Source organism: Gasterosteus aculeatus, chromosome 6 (genome assembly GCF_964276395.1).
Source record: "Gasterosteus aculeatus chromosome 6, fGasAcu3.hap1.1, whole genome shotgun sequence".
Taxonomy (NCBI): domain Eukaryota; kingdom Metazoa; phylum Chordata; class Actinopteri; order Perciformes; family Gasterosteidae; genus Gasterosteus; species Gasterosteus aculeatus.
Genome location: NC_135693.1, coordinates 17008703 through 17019786, shown reverse-complemented (window position 1 = coordinate 17019786; position 11084 = coordinate 17008703). Strand labels below are relative to the sequence as shown.

At 44.8% G+C, this 11084-nt stretch overlaps 1 protein-coding gene across 1 annotated transcript; it reads left to right on the top strand.

Moving 5' to 3' along the window:
* The first annotated feature begins 6436 nt into the window (after positions 1-6436).
* ppp1r3cb (protein phosphatase 1, regulatory subunit 3Cb) lies at positions 6437-9123 on the top strand. The gene is made up of 2 exons (XM_040179225.2): positions 6437-6641; positions 6990-9123. Exons 1-2 carry the CDS (start codon positions 6628-6630, stop codon positions 8023-8025), a joined length of 1050 nt encoding a protein of 349 aa, XP_040035159.2. The 5' UTR covers positions 6437-6627; the 3' UTR covers positions 8026-9123.
* The last annotated feature ends 1961 nt before the right edge of the window (positions 9124-11084 follow it).

Sequence of the window (11084 nt, the reverse complement as noted above, 5' to 3'; positions counted from 1 at the left end):
GACTAGGGGTGCACTTCTGGCTTAAATCCCTAACATTCCCCATCACACCACCAGCCAATAGTTATTTTACCCCAAACCAAGAACGTTCAACGTGTCCATCAGATCATGTATTGATTTATTTTCAGTGAGAATTGCAAAGGTCCGTTCAACATATCAAACGTACGTTTCTCCACCAGTTTTAGGTCAAACGCGTTTGTACACAACAGCTTAACAACACCGTAGTATTGAAGGTCCATGTCTACTCAGCGCAGTCTAACGAAGAGCTTTGATTATAGAACATCTAACTTTGCAGCCGAACGAGTCCAAAGGAGAGAAGGAGGGAACCGGCCATTCAGAGAGCCTGGATACCTTTCAGCTGTTACCATGCCAACACCTCAAAAGGCGGTTTGTGTGTATGTGTCTATGTGTGTGTGTGTGTGTGTGTTGTAGTGGTTTCTGTGGCAATTTGCCGGATCTATAGCTCAGTGTAGCCTGCAATTTGTTAAAAGGAGGTGTATGACACAGCGGGTGCCACTGTGTGTGTGTGGACACACACAGATGCCAATTATTGCTGAATCCCGCTGGCCTTGTGGGGCAGAGATTCTTGTTATGGAAACGTTGGAACCGCGTCAACCAGTTTATTTCAAAAGCTATCAAGCTTTGAGTTAGTCGTTAGTTGCATCGACCGGTTTGTCAGAACCACTACCGCTGACTAAAGATGCTCTCACTTATTTTGAGGTTATTGCTTTCACGTTCTGAGATGTTACTTTATGTTTTTGAGTAACACATTCGTGCAGTCAGGCCTACAGCATCTCACAAGTTGAGCTTCACATTATTATTTTATAGTGTTACGACTCGGAGTTATAGTGAGAAATTGAACTTGAGTCAAAACCTCCAGGTGGAAACTTTCCCCAATTTCTGTGTGTATTTCCCATTAATTGTGTAAATGTAACTCCCCAGTGCGTGATCAAGCGTTACACACATGGCATCAAGCCTCTCCTGCTGCCGTCGGTTTCTGGATGTATCAGAATGAATGACGAAGTTACCACAAATACAGCAGAACACCTTCTGAGCTCTATATATTGTACCATCCATCCATCCGTGTTCTGTAACATTCTGTAACATGTTCACCTGATCCCAACGCGCACACACACACACACACACACACACACACACACGCACACACACACACACACAGCAGGGAGCAGCATGGCTCAGGTCCTCCATAGATTTGGACACTAAGACCCCCCATGATGGACGCTGGCGCTCTGCCTGCAGGGACTCGGGCGCAGTGAGGGGCTGGCGGCTCCCCGCCTCAGCTTTTATTCCTCAGCTTTTCTCTGCCGTCTTCATTTCCCCCCCCCCTTTGGTCATTGTGGGCCCTCGCCCCCGGCACACATTCTCAAACCAACGCGAGGTTCTACTGAGCCGCGGACGAAGGCGCTAAACCTTTGTGGGAAACACTTTTAAGGCAGAACTGGTGTCAGAGTTGCAGCTCATCGCTGGTTGGACCGTGTATTTGAAGTTGCACACTGGATCTGAGCCGGACCTCCTGCGCCGGCCGAACATCACATCAGCTGATAAATCCATAATAAGAACCCCAACAAGAACAATAAAGTGTTCAGTTTAGTAGTTTATTCAATGTTGGCGGTACTGCTAGTTAACATTCTGTGTCTGTCCTTGATGTTTGAGTGTCACTGATTACCATTTAAAACAAAGGGATTATTTCTGGTTTTAATAGACATTTGAATTCATCCAATGGGATGAGAGTTTAGTTTAATTGTCATTTAATTACTTAAAACAAAGCACTTGAAGGCCCTTTTTTCGAAGAAATTGTGGAGCACATTTTGAGTTTTACCTTTTCTAATTCTAATTACGTAAATCAATGTAAATTAGGTTTGAGAGGACATTTTAAGTTCTTCTTTCAATGCAAAAAAGAGCTGCTGATCCCAGATGTGATTCCTCTGCTTCCTGTTTGATCGGACGGGTTGAACGCTGCAGACTCTTCTGGTTCATGTTCATAACCATAGTTTCAGTCTACGATTCCTCTGAATGCTTGATTCAGCGTTTCTCTGCTGCTCTCTGCTGGAAAGGGGTTATAAGTGCAGAATGTCAGTCATCCTATTCAATAAACCCAGAAGTATTAACACCTGACCTATGTGTGCGTTCACTCTAGATATAATTTCATTTGCCAAATAATTTGAATGTTATTCTAACAAGGATTAAGTGAGTAAGTGTTGTAAATGAACCTTTTCTTCAGAATCAAAACTTTGGCAGAGCAACAGACAAATGAGATGCCACCAGAGGTCACTGCTGGATCGCTGCAGTAAAAACTAGCTGACAACAGTACTACTACTATCAGTACGTCAGTACTTCATACATATACCTTCATATAGTATACATAACCTGAAACGTGGACATTTCTAACAGCAGCTGCTTCTTACACGCTTCGTCCACTCGACGGTCGAGACACGAGGCAGGTGACTCCCGGCCTCCTTCTCATCGAACATCGACAGTTGAACGAGTTCAGCGTGTCGGGCCACTCATTAACCGCTCCCATCAGCGCCGCTTATTTTGACCGGCACACCGTCTGACCAGGACAATTGATATTGTGGCAGCGGTCCGTCCCAGAAGCGCTTAATAGGGACATTCTAATGCATGTCATGTCCACAGCAGACTGGTTTATTTGACATATACATGGAGATGGGGACAAAATAAAATGACTACATTTGTAATTAAGGCCATCATGCTTTAACGGGTCTAACTACTTTACATAATGGCCAACTCACCATGATGCATCACATTCAACGCCTGCGAAATTACAGGTTACTCCAGCGTCAAATAGATACCAAAGTAGTAAAAGAAATTGCACAACGTTTCCCTGTGAAATTCTATTTATTTATTATGTAACATTTTTGGCAATATCGAATGTTTGCAGGCTGATGTAAGATGTGGAAATGCTGACTGGTAGCAAGTTACTGATTTAGCGTTCTGACACGCACAATTAACATTTTCATGCATCACTAGTATTCTGTGCTGCAAAGAAGTCGTATTTAAGCTTGTGTTAAACGTAGCAAATATCATTTTATTTTAGTTTTTTGTTTTTGTGCAAGGATCAGTGGTGTCACCTGGATTAAACAATTGTAAAAATGTTCTTTGTGTGTGGGAACGTTTGCAGGCCACTCAAGCTGAGGGCTGCGAGGATGTGTGTACGGGCCCTCATTGACACAATCATAAGACAGACGCACACTCCCACTTGATATGAATTCAGACGGACTCGTTGACCTCGGGTCGTCCTCCGGTGTCGGAGTAAAGCGACCGCTGATAACGGGCCGCTTCACGCGCCGTCTCTCTCTCTCTCTCTCTCTCTCTCTCACGCCGCCGTGACGACTTATTTCCTCAGCCAGATAACCACGGAGGCCTGATTATTTCAAGACCAGCTGAGCCCGGGGTTACACAATCTGTGTGTGTGTGTGTGTGTGTCTATGCGCCTCAGATAAGGACAAGAAAAGCTTTCAACACACTGTGAGCTTGTATATAAATGGATGTTAGATAACACTTTGTGTCTGGGACGCTGCCGGAGGGAGAAGTGGCAGTGAAATGCTCGGGCGCTGCAGGAGTCAATACTTTCCAGACTGTCCTGTGAATGGTTGCTGTCCCTCCGTACGGCACAGCGCGGCCTGTGCCCTGCGCTGTTTTCGTGTTGGGTTCCGTTTGAACTTTCTGTTTTTATTTTAGAGCTATTTGCTCACCGGTCGGATCTGGACACGGAGTCTAAAATAAAGTTGAATTGATTGATTCACTGTGCCGTTTCAAAGTGCATGTGTGGGTAGGGCTGACCCCATTTCCCCACAGCGCTCGGGTGTGCCAAGTGTGCAGGGTTGACTAGCGGTGCACACCTCGGCACGCTGGGACTGCGTGACTGATAGGGACAATTTTGACTTTTAACTTTATCGACTGCAGCAGCAGAAAAAAAAAAGCAAACAAGCGAGAAAAAAAATCCCCTTTTCCCCACCTGTCTGCCGCAGACAGAGCGCATGGACAAGAAATGGTCTGCGCTCAAACCCTCCGCAGGTCACCTGACCGCTTTAGAGTCAGAGGTGGCTTGAGGTTCCTGATAATCCGGCCCTGCACGGGGGCCTCAGGCTTCACACCTGTCACCAGGGAGGAACCTTTGAGATTACATGAGTCAGCGGATGTGATTACACGCTGTTTCACAACGTTTTATGAGACATATCTCCTGCTGCAATATACAGGTACGGCAAGCGGAGACTACAATGAGGGGTAGTGGTCACCGTGACGTCACCCCCCCCGTTGGTTTGTGGACTAAGTCTCAACATGGGGGTGTGTCCCGGGTTGAATGGAGTCCACTTGTAAACCCAGATTCTTCGGAGTCACCTTTCCACTGATCTTGCGAGACGGATACATTCCTTTAGAGCTCATGAAATAGAGAAGGTGATTATTTTATCATGGTAGACACAGCTATAAATAGGTCTCAGCACACCAACATTGGGACGTGGGAGGTGGGATTTGTATTTTGTTGTAATTTGATGGGCAATAGTAAAGAAAAAAACATGTAATGAGTTTAATGTCTGAAATTAAGATGGTGAATGATGCAAATGAAGCTAAACCCGTGGATGCACTCCTACATCGGCCAGTCACTCCTCACGCATGCTCGCTCACTCGCTGGTGTCATTGATCGAGGCCGCCGATCAGGATGTAAATCAGAACCTTCATGGAGCTCTCACGTACCGCTCCACTTCTCCATCACTGCCCTGTCTTTGCAGATTCACAGATAAATAAAGACAAAGATGACATTATATAATAAATGGAAAGAATCCTGACTATTTCCGCTCTGGCTATCGTGCAGGTATGCTTGGTATTAGACTCTGCTCTGATGGAAGTATTCGTGGGCAATAAAGTCAAACATAAGTTTGATGCCGTCAACATCATTTAAAAAATCTAAGTCACGCAACAGCTGTGAGCCAATCACGGTGCCCGGTAGCCTCTCCTGAGCCCCTCCGGCTGCAGGGGGTCCAGTGAACAGTCTCCTTGCCAACTGGCAGCCCGTCTGCCCCCGAGCGCCAACGGCGCCGATCGCTCACTCGCTCTGTAACCAAAAGGGCCACAACCCATCTTCAGGTGTATGTTTATCTGTCACCGGCTGCAAATGTATATACATATTCATCTTATGTATTCATTACTAATGTCTTTATCCTCGTGTTTGTATTTCTAATTTAGCAATATGTACACAAGCAGCGCTGGTGAGCCAGTAAAGGTCACTGAATCTGGATTGCAAAATAGCAAATAGAGATTGAAATTATATTTAAAAAGCTTCAAAAGAGAGAACAAAACAGAAAGTACTTTTGTTATTTGTAAAGGTAATTTTAGATTTGTTAGTATGATGGATACCAATGATGTGCTTGATGACATCACAGTGTTTATTTGCTGTTTACACACATTCAAACATGTATATGCATGTAAGTAAAGTATATACATACATACATACACATAGTTTATATATATCATAAATAGTATATAACGTGTTTTTGAATGTTGAAAAACAATCAAACTGGAAACTATCATTCTAACTAAAAGTATAACTGAGTATGTAACTTTGATGATACCTGTAGACTATTTTTATATAACATAGTTAAAAACAATATTCTCTAGTTTTTATTCATTAATAAAAGCTTTCATCAGTACTTACTGTTAATTTTTCAGTTGATTTGGTTGTAAATGATGCTGTATAAAGACATTTTTCCGTTGCAATCCCGAGGTCACGTTTGAGGCCTCATTGATTTTTTTAACCCACAGACGCACAAGTCAGTTGTTTCTACATGCGAAAGTGGCTGTTTGATGCTTTGGGTCTGATCCAGGGGCACGCAGAGGCATTACAGAGCGGGAAACCATTGAAAGATCTTTACATCACCTGGATGTTTTGGAAGATTCGAAAGCAGTCCTGATTCAAAGGAAACTCCCCTCCAAGCCAAGGAGTTGCTATTTACAGAAACAAGGGATGGAAACACATGAGCCAGATGAGACTAAGGATGACGTTTATTGCATTATTGTTATTATTATCATTTTTCAGGCAATTAAATAATCCAAATGAAATTATCAGAATGTTCAATCACATACAACAAAAAAGTGATTTGTTTTAGAAACTAGCAAAATCATTTCCATGCGTCAGTCTGCTTTCAGCCAAGTCCCAGGGACAGAACTAACCCCCGTCATGGAGAGCCGGAGGTCTCATGCAGCACGGTGAAGGTCATCTCCAACACCAGCAGGGGTCCATCGTGCTTCTCGCATGGCAGCTGAGGCAACAGCCTCGAGGCATCCCAACTATGAGGCCCATGCAGCCGACACGCCCCCCCCATCAGCCGGCCTGCGTCTGCGCCGATTGGTTGGCCCTGGATTCCACGAGCCTTTTCATTGGCTGCCCGGAGAGCCATATGACAGCGTATGCAAATGAGCTCTATGTGGCAGTTGAAATCCCCGAGCGGTGAGCAGGACCAGCGCACTGCGAGGCGGAGGGAGGCGTGACGACAGCATGACATTTTAGGAAACACTGCCAGCAGTCACAAAGGGACAGAGAACTTTTTTTTTTTTTTAAACTTCCTCCTCGGAATTGTTTATTCGTTCTATTCGATGAGCGCTGCAAGGTAAGGACGAGAACGTTTCTGTTGTTTTGCAAAGATGACGTATGTCATGCTGCAACATAGAGAAGGTTGAACATCTGTAAAAGTTTTAGCTTGATCGATTTAGATCACAAGTCTAGTTCAGTTTTAATCTGCAGAATAAAGAAGCAGTGAAATGGGAACTTTTCATGGAAATAGAAATGGCAAAGTTGTGGAATTTGGGTCACTGCGGAAATGTCAAGTTGCATCCAAATAAGCAGAGAAACACGACTTTTTGTTAAATCAGAAAAGACAAGGCACCGTTCTAAACCCTCCCCCTCTCTCTTTCTATATCTCTCAAACTCCCCCCCTTTCCCTCTCCCCCTCCCTCAGCCTGCTCAGGTCATTCAGTCCATCAGCGATGCCTGGTCCCGTAATGCCCATGGACGTGGCTATGAGGTTCTACCTCAGCCACTCTTCGCCTCCCCTGCGAGGCTTCTTCGGCTCCTACGAGGAGCTTCAGCGGGCCAAGAACCGGGTCAACCAGTCCGCCGCCCGCAGCCACAAGCAGCAGCACTACAAGCCGCTGCGGCCGTGTCTGAGCACCCTGCAGAGGGCGGCGGACGGCGACGGCGGCGGCTGCGAGGGCTGGAACAACAATAGCAGGGCCGGCAAGAAGAAGGTGGTGTTCGCAGACACGAAGGGCATGTCACTCACCGCCATACACGTCTTCTCCAAGTTCGACGACGAGCCGTATCAAAACGGCAACGGCGGCATCAGCGAGGAGCTGCAGTTCGACATGGCGGACCTGGAAACCGCCACGATGGATCTTAAGATCAGCTCAATGCGAAGCCTGGCACTGGACTTTAAACAGCCCTCGGCCGACTACTTGGACTTCCGAAACCGCCTGATCCAGAACTCGGTGTGTCTGGAGAACTGCTCGCTGCAGGAGCGCTCGTTGACGGGCACCATCAAGGTGCGGAACACGGGGTTCGAGAAGTCGGTGCAGTTGCGCGCCACATTCGACTCGTGGACCAGCTTCGCGGACGTCGAATGCACCTTCATGAACAACATCTACAGCTGCCAGGACACTGACACCTTCGCATTCGTCCTGGAGCTGCCCGTCCACATCCCGCCCCGGAGCCGCGTCGAGTTCTGCATCTGCTTCAAGTCCCAGGGTCAGACCTTCTGGGACAATAACGACGGCAAGAACTACGTCCTGAAGCACGGCGGGTTTAACAGGGAGGACATGAACGTTCGCATGGCCCCGACTTCCGTTGAACAGAAGCAGGCGTCAGGGCACAAACACGGGGGTGTGAAGGTACTGGAGATGGAGTTCGACCAGTTCGGCAGTCCACGTATGTCTAGTGGACTGTTCCCTGGCTGGCAGAGCTGGGGCCAGGTCGATGACGCCGTCCCGTATTGGTGAAAGCGTCAGGCTGTTGGCCGTGCGTACGGCTGGTTCTCAGCCAGGAACGAACCTGAAGCAAAGAACCTCTGCTTTTTTTTTAGCAAAGGAAGTGTACAAATCAGTCCTAACCCTAACTGTAATGTTCTCAACTGACCTGATTCCTGTTGTAACGTGGTCATTTAGGCCCGAGGGACCTCGTGAAATGGGGTGGAAGGACAAATAAATGGGAAAATCTTTTTAATTTTTCACATTCTGCTCTTCTGTAAAATATGAATGTGCCTTCTCAGAGTGCCCGCCCACTTTAAGACAGACAAGTTGTAGAGCCCACTAGTGTTGAGCCCCCTCTGAGGTTCCGGCTGTAACGGTTAAATATGCACTGATTGCGATGTTCCTGTAAATGTGACGTCTGTAAACTGAAGAGGTGGAAATGGTGATGCTGATTAAGTCCTTCATATTGAAGGGAAGGTACAGGGAGTGCATGGCAACACAACGCTTCTCTACTAAAAAGAAATGAAATTGATTAATTTCTAATGAAAATTGCACACTAACTTTCTTCACTTTCAAAGACTGATTCAAATGGCCTTCAAGTGTTGAGTCATGCAACCCTTTCTTTCCCTCCATGTAAATTGCACAATGTTTGGAAGATGTAAGTTTGAGGTTTCTCGAGGAACTGTGGTATCGGAAAAGAGACGCGGCGGGTTATTGGTTGTCTCTAACAAGGAAGACGTTTGGGGATTTTGGATGGTTCAAGAATGTGAAGATAAAAGAAATGAAGATGAATGTTTCTATTTGCCTGTTTTAAAAAGTGCAATTATGTGATGAGTGTACAGTATGTGTGGCTGGAAGTGAGATTCTTCTCTTTTCAAACTGTTTTTTCTCAACGTAAAGAAAAGTCTTTGCCCCAGTATTTTGTTTCACTTGAAGGTGTGTGTGGTGTATTTCCCCTGCAGAAATAAATTTTTCTATTTGTGATAGAAATTCATGACTTCTGACCCTTGTCATGAATGTTTTGGTAGTTTTTTGTTGTTGTGATGACAAAGATAAACCTACCAGGTGGTTTATGAAAGTGTGTTAATGTGTAATAACAGTTAATATGAAATAAAAGTAAAAAGTAAATACATTTTCTAATTTATTTTTACTTCTTGACACATTTTTAGAAGACTACCTTTACCTTATTTTTACTTTTATAATGCCTTTTCCAATGGACCAACATACAAAAGCAGAATTAATAGTATTAGTCATTAGTCATTGTCCAAATTATAAAAATAAATAAATCACAACTAAATCAGACAAAACTATGTGACCAATCATCAGCTGGTCAGCTTCTACTGACCTACATGATGCACACCTGCACGCAGGAGTCAGCAATACAGCCAATTTGTAGACACTTTAAATGAGTCATTAAACCCTCATCCGTAGTGGAAAAGTCACTTTAACAGTAAACACATTGCAAAGCCTTCGGTTTATTGCATATTTGGAATGGAGATGAGAGCAGAAAAAAAAAGCCTTGATCGCTTGCAGCAGTTTACTGACTCTTTTCAATTGTCCACGCCGCTGTGCACGGATTGAAAGTGAGCAGGAAGAAAGCTCACTCCCTTCCTGTGGCGTGCACAGAGGAAAGGCCTCAGGCTGGACGAGGACGGTCGTCTTGAGCTTTAAAATCCCTGTTTTATTAGTTTTAACCCTTTAACTACACGCAGAACTTTGAATTTCTTTGTTTGTTTTATGATAAAATGACATACATCGCTAAGTATTCACTGGTGATGCATCACTTGTGTTTATCGGTTTGGATCTTCGACAAATACAATATTTGTGGAAGATGGAAAAGCTGCTTCATAGGGAACCGAACTCTCCGCCTGCTGGCCGACACATTCCTTTAATACTTGTAATTTCCTGATAAATCACAGAAACCAGCCACTATCTGTCCAGCCCTCCATCTTTATGGTGTTCACTCCCCTCCGCGTACGCGTGCAGCAGCGTTCACGCTCCTTGTGTAGACGGGGCCTAAACTTTCATTTCCTCTTCGCTCTTTTGTTTTTCTCCTTGACATTTTTTGGAGCAAATTCAAAACGATGCCTTTCGCCCCTCAACCCCAACCCACCCCCGAGGTACGTGTGGCTCACAGTCCAGTCAAACATTAATGTAGGCCTGGGATGACTGGAGCGTAATGTTCCAATGCGATTAGAAGGACAGAAAGCGGCCGTGCAGAGATCGTGAGGTCACAAAAACAAACTCACCTCTGTGAGATGTACCGAGTTAAGTCAACTCTGAGTCATTTTAGGGCACTTTGCTGTTTTTATAGAAAAGGTGAAATGCCGTTTGCATCAATGCCAGACTTTTTACCTTACTGTGTCAGTAACGTGGAAGATGGAATGGAAAGTGCACGGAAAAGAGTATTTTGTGTGTGTCTGTGCGTAACAGAGAGAAGGAAATAGAAGAAGTAAGAGAGCATGTTGCATGTAAAACTAAAACGCACAAGAAAAAACAATGCTAACTTTGGCTGATCTGCTAAACTACGGCCGGCTAGCAGGTCTGTGACCACCAACGGTCATACGTGTTAAAAAGAGAAACACTTCACAAAACAACGAAACAGCACCATTGTTTTAGTTTAAGTGTCCTCCAGGTGAGTTACTCGCGCAACCAACAGGAACAAAAAGTGCGACATAGTTGTAATCGATGAATATGGTGAAATCATTTTGAACATGAAACAAATACATTTTCACTATAAAGAACATAAATATGGCTGTGTTGTTGTTTTTTTGGCCTTCACGAGGCCACGTGACTGTTTGTGCCCTTTTTGACGTTATGTGTGTGTTTATAGTGTGTGTTTCAGCGCATGTTGTCTCAGTTCAAAGGTCATTTGGAGGCTCTTTCTGTGGCATGTGACCAGATAGATAAGGAGACACTGTATTTGAGTGTGTTTATCTGTTGCGATGTGTTTAATCGGTTGAATTGATCATCCTGTATCGACCCTGAGGGTCAATCAAGAGTGTGAGCAGGTGCAAACTAAACTTCTCCACGATACTGGTTATACATGTATTATTTAGGATTTGTTTTCCAATGATTGGAAGTACTTT